This window comes from Rutilus rutilus, assembly GCF_951802725.1.
Source record: "Rutilus rutilus genome assembly, chromosome: 5".
NCBI classification, from domain to species: domain Eukaryota; kingdom Metazoa; phylum Chordata; class Actinopteri; order Cypriniformes; family Leuciscidae; genus Rutilus; species Rutilus rutilus.
This window is the reverse complement of record NC_140213.1, coordinates 35,047,759-35,072,919: the sequence shown is the minus strand read 5'-3', so window position 1 is coordinate 35,072,919 and position 25,161 is coordinate 35,047,759. Positions and strand designations below refer to the sequence as shown.

Genomic DNA, 25,161 nt, shown 5'->3' with positions numbered 1-25,161 from the left:
CCCATCAGTTATAAAGGCAGAAATGTCAACACGACCATGGAAAACACTCACTCAAATAATTAGTCTAAAATCTGAATGAACACTTAACAATTATCTCTTAACATTAAGGTGCAAAATTAAAGAATACGTAAGAAATGCTTTATAAAGGGGTGGGCGATATGGCAAACATATAATATTACGATTTTTTTCAGGAAAATCACGATTAATGATTTTATCACGATTCTTTTTTATGTTGGTTTTACTATTTTGTGGCTGTTTTTAAAATATGGACATTAGTTTGGCTGTAATGCTCAAAGCCTTAGGTAACAAAACGTAAAATAAAAAAGAATGGCAGACAGGGGCGAAGATAAAAAAGTTCTCATTATGTTCTTTGTTATTAAATATTAAGATCAAAGATACACATTACATGTACACACAACCTAATATACAGATTAAATAAACAGTGCTTTATGTTTTCAGCTACAGTAGGTGTATTTAACAGTAGCATTGAAGAAAGTAATTAAATGAACAAATATGAAAATAAAACAAAACAGACTTCACTGTATAAATTATACATTGATACTTATTAAAGCTACTATTAAAGTTATCAGTCAAGAGCAGTGAATGATTTTCTCTTTGCATTTTGTTGTTTTATTAACATTAAAGGGATAGCTCTGTTTACTGTTTGGATAGCCACATTCTTCAAAATATTAATATTTGAAAATATAAGGAAATTAATACAGGTTTGGAACAACATTAGAGTGCGTAAATAATGAGACAATTTTTATTTTTGGGTGAACTATCCCTTTAAGGACAAGCGGCAGCGTGTTTACTATTACTATACTGTCTCTTTAAGAGCTGCGCGCGACGCGTCTAATATACACGCATTTGACAAGCAGATTTTCTCTCAATTTTCTCAAGTTTGCTTTCACTTTAGACATATCCGACTAGTTTATGTAAACCTTGTGTGTATAGAACAGTATTAGCACAATAAGACTCGAAATATAGTCCAGTATCCAGGCGCTGGTAGACAGAGTGCATGTGAGCTTCACATGTACGCGCTGAGAAACGCACACGTTAAAACAGCTCATAAGCACGCGAATAACAGAGAAACTGACGATGGTCTTGCATAATTTGCAGACGACATGGTCTGACTACGGTCAGTCTGCGGTTTTCCTGTTTTATCAACAATCGCTGTATCACTACACGCCGGTTCTGTTACTGAAGAATCCAACACGAGACAACAATATTGCGCAACCATACTGACTGGCTGTTGCGTGTCACCCCCTACGTTGCAAGGTTACCAGAGAGTTGAGTGCCTTTGTTCATGCAACCAAATTTGCTTTCGCAACCTCTGGTTTCTTCCGACGAAGAAAAAAAAAATAATTATCGAACGTTTTATCGAACGCATTTTTTATTGATATTGATTACGTGTCTATCGCGATACATATCGTTATCGTTTTATCGCCCAGCCCTATATAGGGCTGTCACATAAATAAAAAAAAAATAATAAAAAAAATAATATATATATATAAAACCCATTACATTTACAATATAAACATAAAAAAATATATATCCAAAAGTATGACAAAGATCACCATGTGAAAGGAGGAGAGATATGTGGGGTGATGCATAGCTAATAAGATCATATAAGAAAACATAAATATGATTTAATTGCACCTACTCTAAACATAATTTTAATTAAAGCTGCAAGCAGCATTTATCGGGGTTCAAGCAGTTAAGGCCTTTAAGCACAAAAGCATCAAAAGTGATTAACTTTTATTTAGCAAGCATGTAACTACTAACATAATAGATGGAAAAGACCATTTACAGGAAATACAATAGGAAATATATGGTTTTAAAGCTTTTTAGCAGTTATAGCGCCACCTATCGTCCGATCTTCATAAAAATTGGCATGCTTGTTAATGATGTTATGTCACATATGCTCACCAATTTTTGTGAAGTTCTGAGTTTTCATTTAGGATTTATAGGCTTTTTAGTGTTTTTTGCCACGCCCCTTTTCTAAATGACCCTCTTACAGCCATCTACATGCAAAAGTTCAACTTTTTTTTGATAATTATTGATCTAGAGTGTCCAGAGAATTGTCCTAGACTGGTCTGGTTTCGATCGGGCAAAAAACCTAGGACTAGTTCGCAAAAGTAGGTTTTTAACATAATTACAAATATTTAATAAACGGTTTAATTGACAGCATTAGTTCTTGAGGCAAAGTTGTTCAGCATGAGCAGTTCTATCAGATGATATGCATTTTGTGACGATAAGTGTAACACCACGTGATTACAGACCCATAAAACTCGTTAGCGCCAACTAGTGGCCGATTTCGTTCAAAACTCTTACAGACCTCTAGGGCCATGAGTCGAACATGCCCATCGAGTTTCGTTCCGATCGGCCTCCGTTAGCCTTGTCTAATAGGTGCTCAAATTTCATTGGTCGATGGCGGCCATGTTTTTCGAGATACGCCAATGTCCTCATAGACATACATGGCACCTTGGACCAAGACACTGCATACCAATTTTCAAGTCAATCGGACAAACGGTCACGTGGTCATAGCCCTTTTCATGTTTTTTTCATGTTATAGCGCCACCTAGTGATCAATCGTCGCAATTTTTTTACTATGACCCCAGATTGAACTCATACACATGTGCACCAAGTTTGGTGAAGATATCTCATTTCCTTTTTGAGTTATAGCCATTTTAGTAAAAATAGGCTCCTCCCACAACATTAATTTATCACCCCCTAGCGACCAGGAATCGAAATTTCGACTTTTTTTCGATAATTATTGATCTTCAGACTCCAAAGAACATTTCTGCACTGGTTTGGTTCCGATCGGGCGAAAAACCAGGGACTAGTTCGCAAAAGTAGGTTTTTGACAAAATTCAAAATGGCGGAAAAATTTGCATACCTGAAATAAAATCGGAGATATACGTTTTGACCTTCAGGCGTCCAGCTTTCCAATGATATAGGACACTTGAGTCTAGGACATACGTTCTAGGAGTTATGAGCAGTTTCGCGCTTTTGGTTGCTATAGCGCCACCTATGGGCCAATCTGAGTCATACTTTGATAGGTTCTCCCCAAATTGAGGACTACCATTTGGCCAAGTTTCAAGGTTCCAGCTCTTACGGTTTGGTCTGCACGATGCGTTTTACGAATCCTTACAATTACAATAGGGTTTCAGCATTTCATGCTTGAACCCCTAATTAGGCCTGAATGTTAAAAAGGTACAAATGACTGCTGATTTTTCAGCCAGCAGATATGGCAGTTTGTATGTGTTTATTTTATATTGATGATTTGATTTCAACTGAAAATCTTTGTGGTTGTTGTAAGCATAAAAGGGCACCATGTAACGCATCCTGGGATTGTTGTCAGGCAGCTTATCAGGCACTAATGTGGAGGAGTGGAGGACCCCTCTCATAATTCCCGTAACGGGCTCGTTTCTGTCTCCAGGGGGCGCTTGACGGCTCAGAAAACTAGTTAGGAGGACGCCTTAATTTTAGTCTTACTGAATCTTACTGAGTGATGCACAATGACATTATTATCGCTTACTTGTAATCAATGCTGGAATCTGCCTCCGTCATACAAATGCAAATATGATCTAGTCCAAGGACCTTCTGTAAAATGATTTTATGAAACGCCATATCCCTGTAACCACAGGTGACAGTGATTAGCCCATTCTTAGAAGCGATGAGAAAAGGAACATGCACCATGTGACACAAAGCTGTCTATGTTCAGTTTGCGGCCAGAGTCTGGACAATAATTTACGCGTAAATAACAACGAATTAAAAATAAATAGAATGGAAATCTAATAAAGTAGATAAACATATGGTTTAGAAAAAAACAATTAGAGACAACTTTCCGGCCACTGAACTCCTCGCTTATTTCAGTAATCCGTTTTAAGCTATGGTTTTAAGCCGATTTGCCATTCTACCAACTTTATTTCACTAAAGAGGTTATCTGACAAAAGATAACAAAACCATGTTGTCAAAAAACAAAATAAACAATAAGATAAATACATAAATTTACACGAATGTAAATTTAAAATAAATTCTTTACAAAAGAAACTGAAAGTTATGTTTTCACGCAGGCAAAATTCGGGGCAGCCCTCTCACGCTTCAGACATGGCGACGCAGATGGCGGTAAATTCAGGTATACATTTATATTCTATATTATAAACATACTCCATGTTTTATACAGCATAGAGTAGCGAATATTGGTCATTTAAACCAATGTGATTTTATAGATTTAAAGTACAAATAATTTAATCGACTCTCCATGTTACTTCATTAGTAAATATGCCGAAAGTGTGTAGCTATATGCGTCACACTACATTCATTATTATTATCTACCCACATTGTTATAATTATTATTACAGGAAAAGTCATTGTAAGACCATCATCTCTGTGTGACCAGAAAAAGCTGTTTATTTGGAATATTAATGTCTCTTAAAACTAACTTGTGCATACGCGCTGTATTTGTAAATAATGGCCAAGACAATGTCTGATTTAAGTCTAAAATGCTTTAATATGTATTTAAGAATATGGTTTAGCGTGGTATTATTATATAGTAACTTAAATATAAGTCATGGCATCTATTTTGCATTCATTTTTGCTCCTATTTTGCTCACTATTGTAAGTTACTTCATGGTTGTCAGTAAATTTAAAGTTGATATCCAAGTTGGTGTCCATACTTCTCATTTGTCTTTTTACAACCTCCTGTATTTATGATAATGCTGTAATAATCAACCTCTAATTTTAAGTCGAGGCAACTCAGCATGGTAGCACTAAAGTATTTTTGTGACAAATTGTCAAATTGAATATCAATAACCGATTCAGATAATACATTATGTAAGTATCCTCCAAACAGTCATTGATATGTGTACAGAAAACAGAATGGATAATTTAATGTCAAGTTACCTTTATTTGTATAGCGGTTTATACAGATTGTTTCAAAGCAGCTTCTCGGTAATAAAAAGGAAAACAATCAATAATGCAAACTTCTTCAAATATTAGACAAATTCAAATTCTGCTGTAAAGCAGCTCTACAGAGGATAGTTGTATCATTATTCAGCTAATCAGCTTAAGTCTGTTCAGTTCAATAACTGTTCATCAATTATGAAATTAATACAGTTCAGCTATAAGAAGACAATGGTGTTAATTCAGTTCAGTTTAGTAACAAAAATGTCGATGTTGCAACGTCTGTCAATTATGAATCAAAGTCAAATGAGCTATAAAGCAGCTCTGCAGAAAACGGTGTCATCGTCCAGCTCAATTCAGTTCAAGTTTTCTTCTCATACAGTAGTGTCGGTGCAGTCAAATTTATAATATTACTGAACATTATAATCTCTTAAACCCTTTTTAATGTGACATAAACCAAAATTTCTGTGATATATTTTGAATTGGTTTGCAGGAGCCAGTCTGTGGGGCCCTCTGAAGGAGCTCTGGGAAGCCGTGGAGGGCGCCATATGGAGCCGTCAGCCTGAGAGCGTTCATCTTTTAGATCTGCAGTTGAAGAAACACAAACCCAACTTCCTCTCCCTCTTCAAAAACCCAGTAGGTTTTTACTTTCCATAGATTCAAAAACATTTGAGTACATTTTTCTAAAGACAACCCATGTGGAAGGAAACCTGTAATTGTACTGTTGAGTTTAGTGGGAAATTATGAATTACTTGTGAAATGGAAATAAACGGAAAATCCTGTTTTGTTTTCTGTATCCTGATTTGAAAGCTTCAAAATACATTCTAGCATTTATTGTAAATGCCTTCAAAGTATCATAAAAGTGGTCCATTTGACTTGTGTGCTTGTCTTTTTAAATTGAAAACCTTCATTCTTTTGAATCAGATAAAAAAAAAAAAATTCTTATCTTGAATTTATCTACAATTCTTGTTTGTTTGTTTTTTGCGCAAAACAGCCGAAGAGTGCGGAACAAAGAGAGAAGGTTCGGAAAGCCAGCACTGAAGGCATCGCTATTCAGGGCCAGCAGGGAGCACGACTGCTTCCTGAGCAGCTCATCTCAGAAGCATTCATCCTTAGTGACCTTTTTGACTTGGGAGAACTAGCCTCCCTTGAATTGCTGCTGGCAGGTACACACACTCAACATACTCGTTCGGGACTGTTGAAATGATATCATTGCAGTGAAGTTGCTTTGTAATAATGTGATCTTCATGTGTATTTTTAGGAGAGCACCAGCAGCCTCACTTCCCCGGCCTGACTCGAGGCCTGGTGGCTGTGCTCCTTTACTGGGATGGCAAACGCTGTGTGGCCAACTCGCTTCGCTCGCTCATCCAGTCCAGACACGGGAAGACGTTCACACTTGACTTGAGGTTTGCTGTTCTTCCTTCATGCCTCTTTCATGATTTGGTCTCACAAAGCTCATTCTTCCATGCTTCTCCCATACTTCCCTTTTAGAAAACATTTTATCCAAGAGGTTCACAGGTTATTGGTTGCACCACTCTGGAAATTTGGGATTTTGCACCCGTAATCTTTTTTACAGACCGCATGAAGCTTTTAGTCCTATCTGTTAGCTTTGAGGCAATCTATATGCTAGCATTCTGTTAAACTCTAGCTGATACATTCACATTTTATAGATTACTGCAGGGATGGTGTTATTTTTGTAGTCCAAACCAAAAGTTTGCATCGCTCTACTCCATTAACAAAAAGCCAATAGAAGTTTTATTAGAAGGCTCTGTGACCAACCAATGTTTACACATTTTGTTCTTTAAGAAAATCTTCACAAAGAGAGTAGAGACAGTAGTGAGTTTACCTGTTCTGCGTGATGACATTTAATGTCCCTGACAGCCTCTGTAGTCCCATTTAGCAACATCCAGATACGTAAAAGCTTAAAATGTCATAGAATTCTGTCCCAACTTCATGTTTCAGTAGGATTTAAGTCAAAGCATAAAATAAGTTTGAGTTTGTCAAAAATGTCATGTACCAGGGGCAACCCATGGTTTCAGATAGATTGTAGAAGTGTACAGTGTTCATTACAAAAAAAACAAAACAAAACAACAACAATGAAACAACTCATTTGTGTTTTTGTCTTATGTTTTTTTTTAATGTAATTCTTTGGTATTGTCATGATTTCTTCCCATGTAGTCCTGAACTGGTGAATCTCACCACACGGTTCACGGATGAGCTGATGGCTCAGGGTTTGACCAAGCAAATCTTGAACTTAATCTCGGATGTCAACGTGACCCGTGTGTTTGAGAGGCTTCAGAAAGAGCGGGGCCTTGGCAATGAGAAACACAGGAAAGAGGTGAAGCATCCTATACATATTGATGATAATTACATATGCAAATAAATGTAAATAGACAGTATTAAATAAGTATTTTTCGTATGGTACAGGTATCTGACCTCATCAAAGAGTGCCGACAGTCACTGGCAGAGTGTTTGTTTGCCTGGACATGCCAGTCACCTCTGAGCAAAGATGACACCCTAGCTCTCATCAGTCACTTGGAGACGGTGACTGCCGAGGCTGATGGCTCATTGGATAGCGTCAACCTTGCTTTAGTCATGGCCTTGCTTTATTGTCTGGATGTTAGTTTTCTGGAGCAAGGAACAGAGGATAGAGAAGGTATTCTTGCTTTTTTCAACCATCATTGGTAGCTTTAAATGCTTTATTATTATCCACACTTATAAAAGTATGATGTTGTTTTCTCAGTAGAGTAGATTATGTTACGTTTTTACAAATACATTTTGTGTATGTTGATTAGATTTGCTCCAGGCCTTGCCTCTACTGACGGAGAAGCAGTATGTGGCCGCAGTGCACAATCGGCTGGTGGAGGGTCAGGGCTGGAAGCTTCCAGGACTGCAGGCAGTGGTGCAGCTGGCCTGGGCTCTGTCTCTGCGGGCCCTGTCACAACTTCCTCAGGGCGCAGGTATCTACACGACAACCCCTTCCTTGACTTAGGCCATTGCTGATTTCTAAATCACTTTTACTTCAGCTGTTTATCTCATGATGCGTCATAGTTACAGCCTTTACGTGATCTGTATATGCTATAATTTGTTATAGATTAGATGCAAATAGTAGATAAACCTTGAAAATGCATGAAAACATTTCTAGATGTGTTAACAGTTTAATCTACTCTCGTCCAATTTAAATCATTTTCTTTTCAGCTCTAGTGGAGTACACTGAGGCAGATGAGGCTCTGGCAGACCAGGCGCTTTTGGGAGGTGTCTTCCTCTTCCTGACAGAGGGCATCCTGGGAAGTGATGGCTTCAGCCAGGAAGAATTCTACACACGGCGACTGCATTCTCTGATTACTGATTTCCTGGCTCTTATGCCAATGAAGGTGCGAGGAGAAATGCATGCATTTTTTTGCTGTTTATTCATATACTGTACACTATCAGTCACAAGTTTGGGCTCTGTAAGATTTCTCCTGTGCTCACCACGGCTACATTTATTTGATCAAAAATACAGCAAAACAGTAATATTGTGAAATATTATTACAATTCAAAGTAACTCTCTATTTGAATATGTTTTACATTTTTATAGGTGAAGCAGTTGCGTAACCGTGCTGATGAAGATGCTCGACTGATCCACATGGCTCTGCAGATGGGCAGCGAGCCACCATCATCTCTCCGCAAGGACCTGGACCACCTCATGATCCTTGTGAGCATCCCTTTACATTTATCACGTACTATAGACTTGATGAATTCTTCAGCATTTCTTTCTAGCACATCATCTCTCTACAGCCAGGAGATGAATTGCATCTTTACATATTGATTCTAAAATCTCAATTATATTTAATTAGGATCTCATGCACCCATTTTTACTTACACTGAAGCATTATATCACTAATCAGCACTTTTGAACTATTGTAATTACTGCTGTATTTATTTCATGTAATATTGTGTTTCAGATTGGAGAGTTTTACAGTAAAGATCCATTTGAACTTGAGCTGGCCCTGGAGTTCTGGTGTCCATCTGAGTCTATTCAGCACACTTCATTCACTGGATCTTTTCTTGGAGGACCTCCCCAAAGACCCCCTCACAAACAGGTGTGTCAGAAAAATACTTGCTAAGTATGCTAAACTATACTAAAGATGTATTTTTATAGAAAAAAAAGTGCTCGTCCTACAATATGCAGTGCCCAAATATATTTCATCAGCATTGCTTTGAAATAAAGTCCTGAATTTGAATATACATTTGTGTGTGTCACGTCAGGTGGTTCTCTCCAAGTTTGTGCGTCAGATGGGTGATCTGCTCCCTGCTACTCTCTACATCCCTTACTTGCGCATGCTGAACGGACTTGCTAATGGCCCTCAGTGTTCCCACTACTGCTTTAGTCTGCTTAAAACCAACGGCGCTCCACACGGTAACTGCACCCTCAGATCTTAAAAGTGAATAGTGTAATATGAGTGCTGTTGTAAACAAGTTGTTTATGATGACTGTTTCAGGAGAGAACCGGCAGGCTGGAGTGTCGGGCAGTTTAGTGTCGTGGGAGCACTTCTTTCATTCTCTTATGCTCTACCATGAGAACTTGCGACGTGACGTGCCCAATGCCGACAGCACACAGTACCGCCACCCACCCATCAGAGGCATCACTCAGAGAGAGCTAGAAGGCCTCACTGCGTTCCTCCAGCTGCTTACCACTATCATCACCTGGGTATAGCACACATATATATATAGTGAAAGATCACTATATCAGTTGATTAATTGAACAATTATAATTCTAAATGTTGAGCAAAATAATTTTTGCATTAAAACAAATAATGTTTTTAATTTCAGCAAGTTGGGATGCATCTCTTTTGCATTTCATTTTTAGTCAGATTGATGAATAAATTACACTTTTTCGGTTTGATTTCAAAGCAAAACTGAAATATTCAAGAATAAATCACTATTGAATCAAATTAAAATCTGAATCTGAAACCCAGCCCTCATCACATCATCTAGCAGGTAAAAGTGCTCTTGGTATGTCAGTGTTTAAACATGTTGTTCTATTTTTCAGAGTGAGAATGCTCGTCTGGCTCTTTGTGAACACCCTCAGTGGACGCCTGTGGTGGTGATGCTGGGATTGCTGCAGTGCAGTGTTCAGCCCGTGCTGAAAGCTCAAGTTTTGCATGTTCTCGCCGCATTTGGCAAATCGCCCGAGATCGCTGCCTCCCTCTGGCAATCTCTGGAGTACACACAGGTGAATAAAACTCCAGCCTATAATGCCAAACTGACCTACACTAAAAGAATGAATGTTTAAACTGAATAAGCTTTACTATCTTCAAGAAAATCTATTTGTTAAACAGTTTCAACAAAGATAGTGTGGTCTTTCCCACTTTAGTGGCTTTTTTCAGTTGAGTTGACTTGATTATAATGATGTTGTTTTTTTCCCCTCTCAGATCCTGCAGACAGTAAAAGCCCCTGGACAGAAACAGGCAGCTGGGATTGAGGTACAGTTTCTTGTCATGTATGCTGCGTATTAGGGCTACTTGTGATTTAAAAAGCTTTAAGTTCGCTGTGCTTGTTTTTAGGGCTTCACAATTTGCTGAATTTTATGATTGATTATTATGATTTGTATTATTAGTAAATAAAAAAATTAAACAAAATAAAAAATTCAATATTTAAGAAAAATAATCATTTTATTGTACAGTACAGTACAATATTTATGGATTTGAGATGTCATTTACTGTGACCTGCGACACGGAATAATGACCTGAGAAACTGGATCATGAGCTGCTCGCGTGAAAAGGGACACAGTAGCACGCTTCACACCACGACTGACATTGTATACATTTATTTAATTAAACTGCAGCCTAAGCCATATTGCGAATCCAGTTTTAATTTGATTAATTGTGATGTGTGTGTATATATGTGCTTTTACTGTGCCACTAATTTCGTTTTCCTCTAACAGGTGGAGCTGAACGAGATTGAATCGAGCTGTGAGGAGTATCCACTCACGAGAGCCTTTTGTCATTTGATTAGTACTTTGGTAGAGAGTGCACTCCCGGTGAATCTTGGAGCAGGACTGCGTGCACCAGGCTTTCAGCCTTATCTTGACTTCCTGCGTGACTCTGTGTTTCTGGCCTTCCCCACACGTGCCTACCGTCGGCCAGCAGAAAAGGTTTGTTGCAGCCTGCTAGATTTAAACATTTCTCTAATCCCTTTCTCGCCTCCATTTTTGGTCTTGTATCTTTATTTCCTTTTTTTCTGCAGTGGGAGGTAGCTGAGGCAGTACTAGAGGTGTTTCACAAACTTCTACGAGAATATGAGCCGCAGCCATCGGACTTCCTGCAAGAGATGGTGGAACTGCAGGGGGAACAGGTGTTGGCCCATAAGCCTCCAGGGCACAGCTTGATGTTCCACCTGCTTAATGACTCGCCCACCCTCTCTCTCTGCCTCAGCCTGTTGGAGGAGGGCGCTCGACAACTAGACACCTACGCTCCCTTCCCTGGTCAGTATAAGATGCCTGCTCTGGATTTTTTTTATGTCTGGTCACATTTGTTAGTAACACTTTTAAAACAACTCTTTACCAAGTAATTAAAATTGTTATATAATGATTAATTTAATTTAATGCCTATTCAAATACTAATATTGGGGATGCAGCCATATTAAAATTGTGGCCAATATTTGTAAGTTGATAATTTGATACTATTTTTACTTATAGGGTGAAAATAAAACACTCAATATATAAAAGATAATGATTTTATTTTTTTAAGTACATGAATTGTAGTATTTAATACATGAAAACAATTAACTTATGTTCAAAAGTTTGAGATTTTAATACTTTAAGTTTTAATACTTTTATTCAGCAAGGATGCATTAAATAGATTCAAAAGTGACAGTAAAGACATTTTATATGAATATTTCTATTTTAAATAAATTCTGTTCTGTTGAACTTTATATTCATCAAAGAATCCTAAATGTTTCTTGAGTAGCAAATCAGCCTATTAGAATGATTTCTGAAGGATCATGTGACTGACAACTGGTATGGCTGTAATTTCTCCAGTTGTTTGTATTTGTTTATAACATAATGTCGGTGCTGCTGTTGTAGGTAAGAAGCAGTTGGAGTCGGCAGTGCTGCACTGTCTGTGTTTGTTTGAGCTGGCCCTGCAGAAGGAAGTGACGTTTATGGATCTGCTGAGAGAAAGTCAGACATCGCTACTTGTCTCCCCTGTGGAACAGCTCCTGCAGGGCGTCAGTGCTCAGAGCAGACGTGCTGATCACATCACCAACATTGCCAGGTCTGCTTTCCACATATATATATACCATATATTGTTCACAGCTAAATAATTTTCCCCCAAATAATTTCAGGAATGCTTTAATGTGTGTCTGATTCAGAGATACCTGTGCTGATTTGACTTGTTTGGCCTTCATAGGTACCTGTACCACAGCAGCTCTAACCCTGCTGCTGCTTTCCAGAGTGCCAAGATCCTGCGCCGTATCGCACGCTACCCAAACATCCAGGCCAGACTGGTTGGAGACTTCACACATGATCAAGTAAGAGACCTCACACTGTCTATAGGTAATAAAATGAATAGGAGTTGCTTTAAATATGAAATAACTGTTTTGTAATGAGCAGGCAGTGAGCGAGAAGTTGATGGCTGGTTTTGTGGAGTGTCTGGACAGTGAGGAAGCTCAGGAGGGAGTGAGCGCAGATGGTGAGTCCTTAAAAATCTCAAAATGTCCAAATGTCATCAATGAATTGTTTAAAGCAGCATCTAACACCCCTTTTTTCTTGGTTCAGACTCAGACCCTGAGAAACGGGTGACCCGGATCCGTCATGAAACCCAGATCCACATCCTGAACCTTCTGATTACATCTCTGGACTTAAAGGGCCCCAACCTGGGCCTGTATCTATTAGGCTATGAAGTGAAGAAGCCAGTTTCCTCCACTAACCTCCAGGACCCAGGTAAGATCTCAACTTGATTCAATCAAATGCAGAACCTCACACATACTAGGCTATGCCTGAAACATGAAATGTTTGTTCCTTATTGTAATGTTTCCATCAATAAGGTGTTCTTGGCTGTCCACGGAGCTGCTTGCATGCGATCCTCAGTCTGCTCCAGAGGGGCTGTGAGTGGCGTTCTGGACCTGTGCTCATCAAACAGGCCCCTCAACTAGCTGAACTCTGCTACCAGGTATACACACTTTAACCAGTTTACATTCAGACACTGAAATCTAAAATTGAATAGCTAAAATCTAAAATATGCTATTAAATAATCAAGGTTCCCGTGGGGCATTAATAAATCTTTAAAGTCTGAAATTAAAATCTCCTGATTTTAAAGCCATTAAAAAGTCTTAAATATTAGTATTTTTTCTGCTAGGCATTACATTTTAAGATCTTAAATCTGCTTGAAAAGGCTTTTGTAGTACCTAGTTCGCAACTAGACTTTTATATATTTTTATGTACGTCGCGTTTCACCAGAGCCGTTACCCCAGTAACCCCATAAACAAAGCAGGCTGTGCTACTTTCTGTTTCTGAACATGTCTGAAAGAGCCATTCAGATGTTTCATTTGCAGAATTTGTTAACATTTTTACATTTTAATATGGACTAAAACATGCACTAGATATTGACTGAAAAGGTTCTGATTCTTTATTATTGTTCTTTATGGTTCTTTTACACTTTAATCTGTTTAAAAAAAAAATTTTGTGTGTATTGTTTTGTTGAATTTAAATGTGCTTTTTATTATAAAAAAATATTTATTAATCCTGTTTGGAGGACAGTACTGTGATAAAATCTTCAGCAATTATATCGATATATGCAGCAGCTCTTCTAATCAGGTGAACACGGTCGTGGCAAACACAACTGCAAGGTTGGAAGTTTTGCACCATCAAAATTGAAGGCTGAAGTGCTCTGGGTTCTCGAAATGTGTAATTTGTTCAGTCACATTACATCCAGTTTTTCCATTTTAGATTTGAATGTTTACTAAGCAATGTTTTAAGATGTTACATGTTGTGTTGCATGTGTTTACTATTTGTAGTTATATTTTTAGTAGAGTACTGCTTACATATTATATAATATAACATTACATTACATCTTTAAAAGTCTAAATTTGATTTTTAAAAACACGCAGCAACCCTGATAATATATTTGTGTGGATGTTGTGTGTATAATGTTCTAATGTAATATATTTTGTGTGTGTTCGTTCTAGGTAATCTATCAGTTGTGTGCGTGTCCGGACACTTCGGGGCCCACCATGCGATACCTCAGGACCAGTCAGGACTTCCTGTTCTCTCATCTGCAGCACTTGCCTTTCATATTATCAGGTCCACTGCCTATCTGCACTCTTTGTTTTGTTTTTGTGTGTCCATAACATCTAGTGGAAGATGTACACTAAAAACTGAAAAAATTTATCAAGTTTCCACAAAAATTTGTTTTCAACATTGATAATAATAAGAAATGTTTCTTGAGCACCAAATCAACATATTAGAATGATTTCTAAAGGATCATTTGACACTGAAGGCTGGAGTAATGATGCTGAAAATTCAGCTTTGCATCACAGGAATACATTACATTTTAAAATATGTTAAAATAGAAAACAGTTATTTTAAGTTGTAATAATATTTCACAATATTACTGTTTTACTGTCTTTTTGATCAAATACATGCAACCTTGAAGATAAGAGACTTTTTTTCAAAAAATATATATATATTTTAAACTTAAACTTATGAACGGTAGTGTAATATCCATTTTAAACATGACATGCAGCCTCTCAGAAGTGTCGTGTAGTAGCCCATCCAGACACCTTTTAACTTTTTTTTATCTTTGATTTGTAACCCACTAATCATAATTTCACAAATAGGTATATAGGAAGGATAGCAACAACTATTAATGCCTCTGATTGATTCCATCTTTATGTCCCACAGAGAATGAGATTGCTGCTCTGTCTCAGATGTCCTGGTTGATGAAGACTACAGCCATTGAGCTCAGAGTGACCTCACTGAACCGCCAGCGCTCACACACACAGAGACTGCTCAACCTCCTCCTCGATGACCAACCACACACATTACATACAGGTATGTATCAGTTCCCAGAGTTCCTTATGATGACCAGCCAGCCACACTGAAGTAAATGCATTCATTGTATCTGTAGCAGATGGAGAGACAGGCATGGAGGAGGAGAGTAGATCAGTCAGCGGTTTCCTGCACTTTGGCACTGTTTCCAAAGGTAAGGGAAAGTCTTAGCAAAGGAAGGCGCCATCTGATTTAGATTGTATTTAGTTAACCATCCATTGCTCTTTGGTGATCTCAGTACGCAGGAGGCTGCTGAGCGTTTTGGATGCCATAGACTTCAGTCAGGAGGCCCCTGAGCTTCTGCAGCTGGACTTCTTTGAGCGTGCTCAGATAGAGCAGGTCATCACCAACTGTGAACACGTCAATGAGCAGGGACACACGGTCTGCAACGTCAAGGTATGCGGATGGCTCACCAATCTGCATGCACTAGAGCTCATACTGTCATTTATTTTATTGTAAAACATGCAATTAATTCTTTCATTGCTTCATCGTGTTTCAGTTGCTCCGGCGAGTTTTAGTTGCAGAGATCAATGCACTGCAGGGCATGGCGGCCATTGGGCAAAGACCACTGCTGATGGAGGTGAATGCATCTCTGTTATTCGAAGGCAAGAGATACAAAAAATGTGTTTCCTAGTACTGATTCTTTCATGGTCTCTGTCGGTATCAGGAAGTGAACTCAGTCCTGCAGCAGGTGGTGGAGAGGAACCGTGTGCGGCGTAGTCTCAGTGCCAAGCGTCACGCTCTGCAGAGCTGGAGGAGTCTGGTGGAGACCATCCTCACGGCCTGTCCTTCAGAGCTCATCCCAGCAGACCAGCGCCAGCTGATCATCAGAGACCTGCTTTTGGACCTGCACGACAAGGTAGGACAACAGATGGAAAGGAACTGATTGTGTTTTTACGATGATTTGCTTCTAGCAGATGCTTATATCCAAATGTGGAACAGCAATTTGACTTGCCTTCTCTCTCTTTTCTCTAGGTGTTATCAGAAGATGCTGCAGGAGAATTGATGCCAATTGTAGCCGGAGCGGTCTTCACATTAACAGCACACCTCAGCCAATCAGTTCTGTCTGAGCAGCAGGGGGCGGGGCCAGAGGGTGGGTCTGGATCAGGATTTGCTTCGATCGCTAACTCCGCTCTTCACCTCATTCTGAGGAAGCTGCTGGATTTTATCTTGTGCACAGGTTAGAAGGGTCACATTTAATGCTAATCAGCTGACCTAGGTAAATTAGTTCCACCATGTTAGAGGTTAAATGGTTAACCTTCTTGTCTTACTCCCCTGGTGTTTGTTTACATCAAGGTGGAGGTTTCCAACGTCTACGGGCTCACCTTTATGGCGCTCTTCTCTACTACCTGCAAATTGCCCAGAAACCTGAGGAGCCTGAGACACTGCAGACAGGTATATACGCACATACTGTATAGGATATTTTATTCACATACACATACATTCCTAGACAGCATTTTTGGGCATCATGATTGCCTCGGAAGGTAGCATTATTTAGCTACCTACAATTTTGAGCCATTTTTTATAAATTGAGAGATCGTTCACTCTGTTTCTGCCTATGAAAAGCATGTCGGCTTTAACACATTTTCATAGCAATATTTTGTAATATATGCTAATATACAAAATAATAAATACAAATATTATAATATATAATACTGAATTTGCAGCTACATCCATGTGGGAGCGTTTGACTGCCCCTGAAGATTGTTTCTCCAAGCTGCAGAGAGAGAACCTGGCCATTATTGAGAGCTATGGCACTGCACTTATGGAAGTGGTGTGCAGAGATGCTTGTGACGGCCATGAGATCGGCAGGGTAAGAGCAAATCATCATCATCATCATCATCATCATCTTGCTTGGTCAATGAGGAATGAGAGGAAGACCTCCAAATGTCTGTTGAGTTGACTCGAGGACATAATCTCTTTTTCAGATGCTGGCTTTGGCAGTGTTGGACAGGGTGTTGTCTATAGACAGACAGTGCCAGTGGCTGGTGTACTTGTGTAACAGCGGTTACCTGCGTGTGCTGGTTGAGAGCTTGAAACAAGATGATGCTGCCTTGCAAACACTGCTCACACCTCAGCCTCCACTACTGAAACCACTGTACATCTACGAGTCCAAAATTGCTCTGCTGACCCGTGTGGCTAAGACAGCACAGGGTGCGATGGAGCTTTTGCGCTGTGGGCTGGTCAGTCAGCTGGTGGAGTGTCAGGTGTTTCACATGCTCCCTCAAAACGATGCGCTCAGGTACTCTATAATCTAGAGTTCAAGCTATAGATGAATAATTGTCTTTCTCTACCCTACCTTCTTACTCTCTTCATTTTCTCTTTCAGAGTGTTTGGGCAGAGAGATCCATCAGGGTTTATTCCTAATCCTCTAGAGAGATACAGACAGATCCTGCTACCTACTCTCAGATTGATGCAGGTCATCTTGACCTCCACCACCACGCAGCACCAGCAGGGGGCAGCACAGGTACTTAAACATCCATGTAATGATGTCCTCAGAAACAGGCTGAATCCCTCTCCTCTATGCTAAAAGAGTTTAGCTAGCGATCGGATAAGTTCATACTTGAATGTAGCACGACATCTTACTGCATACTTTAACCAGTGTTGCCCAGCACGGCTATACCACATCATGTTACAGCGCAGTATAAGCAGTCCCTCCAGTTTTTCGCGATTCCGCGATCGCTGAATACAACAAAATGTCGATTTTTTTTGCAATCCTGCATAATTCCTAATTTAACCGCAAAATAATCACAAAAATGAAAAAGACCTCACAAAACATTAAATTATAATCACCCAATTGAAATATCTCTAGTTTAATTAAAGTTTCAATGCATTTTTACGTGGATACAGATGTTGCGGGAAAAGGGGAAACTCCTTTTCCTCGATTTACTGAAGCCTATAATGTAAAACGCATTTTGCAGCTGCACAGCTAGCACAGTGAGTGTCTGGCTCACTCATTGGCTGTGCTGCGGCAACTGCACATCCAATGGCACGGGCGCCAATGAGCTAGCGTCACGCCATTACACGTCAGAGCCCGCCAAGGGGGCGCGGCCTTAGCCTATATTAGTCATAGACAGCAGAGAAAGACGAGCTCTGTAGACAGTAAAAGATATTAGTCCCCGAATAACGCCGTTTTAGCAGGTTTAACGACTGAAGCGACAACTTGCCAGGTTACTATAGTGCGGCCGGCTACGCAATACTCGTTCCCTACTCTCAGGGAACTGAGGTTACAATAGTAACCGAGTAGTTCCCTTTCGAACGGTCACTTCGTATTGCGTAGCTATACGCAGTGGGGACGCCATGCAAAATGTCACACTATAAGTAACTGGTTGCCTACTGTAGCTCAGGACCCCTCAACTCAGGATTTACACACAGTTCTACAGTATAAATTACTACACCTGCTGTTAATATTTACATAGGTTGTTTTAAAAGTTAATTTGATGAGAATTTGATTAGACCAAAATAAACAAGCTTTATGCATTTTGTTTGTGATTTATGTCATGTATGACTATTGTGCATCTGACATAATACTATTATGGTAAATGTGATGTCCTAATTATAAAAAATAAAAATCGCAAATTTAAAAAATTCACAAAATCAGTCATTTTGATCACAAAAATCACACAAAAAAAATTGGGACTGTATAAGGCTATTTGCAAACAGAAACAAGTCTACTACAGAAAAATGTCATGTCGGCACGTTATTTGAGAGGACTTTGCTTTTCTGATGAGTATGAGTGGAACATGAGTAGAGCGTTCGCATGGGCCGTGAGCAACTGAGCGTCATATGGTTTCAGCTCATATTTTGTTTTAAATTTATATATTTATATTATTATTTTTATTTTTTGGGGGGGATTATATTTATATATTTCGGATATACTGTATATATTTGTATATATGTATTTGGTTCTCAAGAAACATTTCTTGTCACAGTTGTGCTGCTGCTTATGTGGAAACAATGATACATTTTTCCAGGATTCTTTGATAAATAAAAATTGAAAAAGAACAGCACTTTTACATTATAAATTCCTTTACTGTCACTTTTGATCAATTAATAAATTGTAAAATAATAAAGTATGAATTTAAAAAGAAATAAAATAAGTAATGGTTTATTTTTCACGAAGCTTAATTTTGCTTCGCTTCTGCTATGATAAAGAGACATCCACTCTTGCATTGCGTGTTCATGCATTTTGGGTGCCGGAGCAATGAAGGGAGGGGTTGATTTCAAATATCAACAGTGTTCAACAATGATTCACAGAAATCACTTACTGCATCTTTTAATGTTTACTTAACATTAATTAAGAATATCAAAAGAGTAGATACTATATATATATAATAAAGGAAAATAAACAAGGTTAATTGAAAAATCCATTAAAACTAAATGAATACTTCCATGTTATAAAAGTACTCTCCTTATACCACATATTGTTTGCATTTGCATGTCACTGTTAGCATCTATATTAAATTATATTATATTATATTATATTTTTGTCTAAATAAATAAAAAATAAACACTAACATCAATAGTTTTCAATGCTACATAAACATACGGTGTGTTTTCGTTTATAGGTGCTCCAGTGGCTCATTGTTCACTCGGATGTCATTCAGTCAATTCTGCATGGTCAAGATATGAGCATGGGTGCCCTACAGGAACTCTCTCTCCTCACTGCCATCATCAGCAAGACTGCACTGCCAGGTGCCGCAACACTACAGCTGTTTGAAATGCTCCACAAACTGATGCATCACTAATGCTATGCATGTCAATTTTGGGTTTCAGGAGCCCTCGAGATGGGACAGGAAATCAACAGTGCCGTCCTTATGGAATTACAGGGACACATTGGCAGATTCCAGGTGAAATATTGAAAAAAGATTTTCAAAAACCTCTTTTTAAAGGGGAGAAAAGAATAACTAGTTGACTTTAAATGGTTAAATATATGCAAGACAACAACTGTAAGGAAGAAGACCATTCGCAGTTTATTATGATGACATTAGGGCTGTGAATTTTTGGGTTGAGTGAATTCATTCAGTTCATGATTCATAGGTTTTCTATTCAATTCAAAAACCATTTTTTGCAAATTCAGAACGATTCCAGACGATTCACAATAATATTCGATGTGATTTGATTAATGATTCGATTCTGCATTTTTTTTTAATCGCATTCATGGGATTATTTAAATGCTTCCCCTAATGAGACTTAGTCAGGGTGAGAATTACACAGCGACCTTCAGGGGGTTAGAGAGTGAGGGCAAAACAAACAAACCTTTTGTCCATTAGATGTTAGTTCATGTTAGTAATGATTCTACATCACTTTATTTGTTATAAAAATTGACATGTAGAAATGTACATATGCCAAGATTTTAAAGTCTTTTAAAAGTATTGTTAATAATGTTAACCATTGTGTAGGATAGTGTTAATGTATAGGCTACACAACATTATTACAGTCTTCCAGGTACATTAAACAATGCTTGCATGGAGAGACTACCCTAGAATTTCATGCACTTTCCCAACTATTCCTAAACTAACTTTTCTTCACTGAAGAGTAAGAAAAGCCTTCTTGTGTCAATGAGAAAAATCTCCTACGTCTTTATTAATTCGTGCATGCAGTCATTTAATGTTTTATATATTTTAAAGCATTAAATCGCTATCGAATTGATTTAATTTTGATTCTTAGCATTTTAAATCAGTTATTGACCGAAATCAGCGATTCAAAAATCCATGTTTCATGCATCGTCAGGATTTGTGATAAATGCATTGAGAAAACGAGCGAATCGTTACACCCCTAGATGACATCATTAAAGCTGAAAATTCTGTAAATGTATGAAGTTTACAACATGAGTGACGTTTCCTCTTTCTCCCTCCTTCAGCGTCAGTCTTTGTCTCTGCTCGTGCGGTTGGTGGGCACTGATCGTGCTCGCTACCTGAAGCAGATTGAGGACACTGTTTCTCCTGGCGACCTTGCAGAAAAGAGAGAGGAAATGGAGGTTGCCATGCAACAGGTGATGTCACAGGAAACATAGTGACTGCTTACTCCTCTCTGTAGCATCTTAAAGTTGCTGACTTTGTAAACACACTCATGCAGAAACATGTGCCTCGACCTGCTTGGAGACTCATGATAAATTAAAGGGACACTTCACCCATGGGAACATTGATCTTTATTGAAAGTGGGTCATATATGTAGTCGAAATGTAAAATTAATTTTGAATTTGGTGCCTTCTTGGCCGAGGAAAGAAAGAAAGTAACTTCAGGACGCATTTGTATGAAAGACACCAACTCCCACAATGCACCACATTGCACAGCTGCGCAAGCCACTCCCACTAATCCAGAAAGCGCATATCTGCCTAAGAGAAATAACTCTTCCGTCTACAAGGCTAGCTACCACCAGAGCTTGAAATTAATTTCACACAAAATGTCTAGTTAGTTGGCGAACTCATTAGTGAATTACTCTTCATTTGTATTTCTTTCGAAGTGGTGAATTATTGCATTGTAACGTTACCTGGATGTTCAGTCAGATGCGGTGCGAAACTAGGATAGTTCACAACACAAACGTCCGTGTCCTCGTCTGATTCAGAGATTTCATCCAGGAGAAGTTGTCATTGTTGAAATTCTTTGCCACAGTCGGACTCTATCTCTGTGTTCGTAGCGGTTCGTAGTTGCATAGTGAGATCACCGGCGCCACCAGTCCGCCCTAACCCGAGCCAGTCCGGGCTCCTCGTCCGCGGCAGGCAGGTCTTCTGCCTCGGCTGCTCTTCGCTATAATGCGGCTTGTAAAGGTAGCCACAAACACCTGATTCAAGCATCAGACTTCTGAAATCCTCTTCCTCTATATCATATTGAGCACTCTCCTCCGCTATTGTCATAACTTTACATCTGTCTCCACAGCGCCTGTTAGCTTAGCTTCCAAACAAGATGGAGGATATTGCTTTTAGTTTTCAGAAAGTCAATCCCACCCACTGATCTGTAATAGGCCTGTAGCGTGAGCGGTTCCCGCCCCCTGGGAAAGATGAGGAACGAGTGTCTGTAGTCTCTACACTTTTCAATGAAATGTGACTTCCTGCTTATTATGACGCAAAATGATGATTTTTACGTCATAATAAGCAGGAAGTAAAACACTTAAATCCTTATTTCTCCCATCTCAGGGAAAAATGGATGAAAAATCCACATTTATTATAATATATGACTGGGTTTCTAACAATACAAAGCTTAATGCAAATGGGTGAAGTGTCCCTTTAAAACTATGTTATAAAATTAGCTCAAAATGTCAAACATGTTCATAGTCTGATGTTAAAAAAAAGTCTGTGCCCATCATACACTATAGGGCTTTTCACACTTGAAATAGTTGACCTTGGGTCATTCTTCTTCACATTTCAGACTGCTCATAATTTGCCCCGGGGTTTCCAATTAATTCTGGGTATTCATATGCTAATACTTTACTAATATTTTAGGTATATTCCTAAACCCTGGGTTAACATTCTTATTTGCATATTTGTGGTGTCATTGCATAATGCCTATGCCGTTCATCCAGTCAATGTCACTATGTTTACATAACTGTAATGTTAACTGTCGAGTTAACACCGCAAAAGCATTGCTAACCCTGCTCCACTGTAGGACGATAACCCGGGGTAGAGGCCTGCAATCTCGTAGCACCCGACGCAACAGAGTGCGATGCGAGACAAGTTTTGAATTGCTGAGTGCAGATGTGGGAGGCAAGATACTGATATGTCGGGAATGATATGATATGTTCCTATGATACTGATATGTTCCCTATATGATATATAGGGAAACGGGAGAAATAAATGACTCGTGGGCTCTCGCAAAATATAATTATCTAATAACAACAGCACATAGAAGTGTGTAACTGGAGATCTCATCACCAGAACAAGAGTCTAACCAGACCAGGACTAAAGAATGTACCACTTCACCTCCTACAGGCTTTGCCTGCGGAAACGGGACATAACTTGAAAGTTTAAGGGGGGGGGGGGAGCGGGATGCAAACATATTTTGGCCGGAAGCAGGGCGGGAGCGGTAGATAATCTTGCGGGCGGGAGTGGGATTGAAAAATCCATCCCGTGCAGACCTCTAACCTGGTGTTAAGCCGAGTGTGAAAAGCCTGAGATTTTCCGTGAAATCTGTCAACTCTGATTGCCCAAAATCTGCAGACGGGCAACTAGTATCAAATTCTCTAGACTGCAGATCAGGGGGAAAATCTGGGCATAAGTTGAGTAGTTTATCTCAGCCTTTAGATGTTTCACTCTAATGTGTATTGTGTGATTTCTCAGATTTGTGCTAATATTATGGAGTACTGCCAGACATTACTGCTGCAAAGCTCAGCTGAAGCCCAGTTCTCTCTCTGCCTGTTCAGCCCATCAGCAAGTGAGCCAGCAGGTTGGTCTTTGTGACTGTTTAGTGTCTGTCTATGTTGACGAAATACTGGCTGGCTTCTGTAAACTAACTGTGCATCATCGTGTTGGATCAGATGTGTCCGTTCCCTCTGCGCGGGTGCCCTGTCTGGGATTGGTTCTGCTCCTACTGAAGAACAGCGCCACTGACTTCTTCCGATACCATGACAGCCACAGACAGAGCCTGAACAAGCTAGAGCGAGTGGAACAGCTTCCTCCCGAGGAACTCAAGGAGGTATACATGCAAAGACATTGCTGCCCTTTTCTGCCTGTTTGATTAAAAGATACAGAATTATCTATGCCTGACATATCGTTTTGTGTGCAAAGCTGTGCCAGGGTCTGGTGTCTGGTTCTGGTGGAGTGGAAAAGATCCCATCAGTGCAGAGAAACGTGCTTGCCAAGCGCCGGCTCGTCCAGCTGGTCAACAACAGAGCCAAACTTCTTGCCCTCTGTTCCTGTATCCTAACACACAAAGATTGCCTGAGAAATCAAGAAATGCTCCGATTTGCTTTCTAAAATAACTTCTTAAGCTTCTCACTGTTTATTTTGAGCTGTTTATTACAATCTGACACCTTGAAAGTGCACAGCAGTTGCATGTTTTTCTTGACATTTCTCTGAAGATATCATTGAGACGTGCCTGTTTGTGATCTGGCGCCACCTAGAGTTCTACTTGCTCTACTGCACTCCCACTGACCCCAAAGACTCGCTTCTGCCAGGTTACAGAGGTCAGCTGTTCTTCTTCAAAGTTCAGTTTTAGGTTGTTTTTAACTGCATGAAAGACTTGTTTATCAAATGTCTGACCAATTTCTTTCTGTGTAGATCCTAGTGGCAGCAGAGGTTTAAGTGTGTCAAGAGTGAGCCAGCAAGATATTGAACAGGTACATTGCAAGTTTTAAATGATCATATGTTGGTGAAGGGTGCGAACTGGCGAGCCACGTGATTTTTGTCAAAGAGCTACAGGTTCCTACATTAAAGACATTTCTATTTCCATTTCAAATAAATGCTGAACTTTCTAATACTGAAAAGAATGTCATGGTTTACTACTGAGCAATATTAAGCAGCAAATCAGCATATTAGAATATTTTCTGAAGGATCATGTGACACTGAAGACTGAGTAATGATGCTGAAAATTCAGCTTTGCAATCACAGGGATATGTTGCATTTAAAAACATAAAGAACTCTTACTGACTCTGTACTTGTCCAAATGTCTGCTTGGTATTGTTTGTGAGCGTTTCTTGTTTGTGTAGTTGCAGAGTGATGTGGCGAACAGCTTCAGTGAGCCGCTCCAGAGGAAGTTGCTGGAGGTCGAGGGGCTGTATAGTAAAACCCGTTCCCGTCACACTTTCATCCAAGCCCTGACGCGCAGGATCCGGGGCCTAGTGCATCATGCCAAAGGCTGAACCATCACAAATAGCGTGGAACATTATTCTTTTCAATTAGGTGTCAAATAAGTGCTTTTTGCAGTTTTGATAACTATCAACACATTAAATTGTCTTATGAAGATCTCTATTGGATTTCTGCTTTTTTCTAATGTGGTAAATAAATGGTTTTCTAATCAGACAGCCCTGTTGTTCCTGTGATTTTCTTGGCAAAATATGCGACTTAAACAAAAATGTAAGTGTAAGTATTGTATAGCTGCTTCAGCAAATTAAGCACTTAATTCCTGTTTCTTGTGATTTGCATAGTGAACAGCTGAGGCATTCCATTGCAGAATAATCTTGTTTAATTACACTTTAAGGTACACTTTATAGAAGACAGAAAAGTGCATAATGTTCAGTTTATTTTGTATGTTTAAAATTGGCTCTGTCTTGGCTTTGAGAGCTGGTGT

The 25,161-nt window shown here is 39.2% G+C and overlaps 1 protein-coding gene across 2 annotated transcripts; it reads left to right on the top strand.

Moving 5' to 3' along the window:
• The first annotated feature begins 4,081 nt into the window (after positions 1 to 4,081).
• Positions 4,082 to 24,895, top strand: nup205 (nucleoporin 205). Of its 2 annotated transcripts, none has more exons than XM_084409736.1 (41): positions 4,082 to 4,141; positions 5,402 to 5,544; positions 5,903 to 6,074; positions 6,170 to 6,314; positions 7,087 to 7,246; positions 7,336 to 7,564; positions 7,704 to 7,868; positions 8,107 to 8,282; positions 8,486 to 8,602; positions 8,853 to 8,990; positions 9,157 to 9,307; positions 9,390 to 9,598; positions 9,941 to 10,123; positions 10,323 to 10,373; positions 10,835 to 11,044; positions 11,137 to 11,374; positions 11,975 to 12,164; positions 12,300 to 12,420; positions 12,503 to 12,581; positions 12,668 to 12,832; positions 12,937 to 13,061; positions 14,077 to 14,191; positions 14,792 to 14,941; positions 15,021 to 15,092; positions 15,177 to 15,334; positions 15,438 to 15,518; positions 15,606 to 15,797; positions 15,914 to 16,118; positions 16,235 to 16,333; positions 16,606 to 16,751; positions 16,867 to 17,180; positions 17,267 to 17,405; positions 19,507 to 19,633; positions 19,715 to 19,788; positions 20,802 to 20,933; positions 23,214 to 23,319; positions 23,411 to 23,568; positions 23,661 to 23,790; positions 23,954 to 24,058; positions 24,153 to 24,211; positions 24,581 to 24,895. In XM_084409736.1, the coding sequence occupies exons 1-41, from the start codon at positions 4,114 to 4,116 to the stop codon at positions 24,731 to 24,733; spliced, it is 5,910 nt and encodes a 1,969-aa protein (XP_084265862.1). In that variant the 5' UTR covers positions 4,082 to 4,113; the 3' UTR covers positions 24,734 to 24,895. The 2 variants fall into 2 exon arrangements, with proteins under 2 accessions (XP_084265862.1, XP_084265861.1); XM_084409735.1 differs by having other exon boundaries at positions 15,018 to 15,092.
• Positions 24,896 to 25,161: the final 266 nt, after the last annotated feature.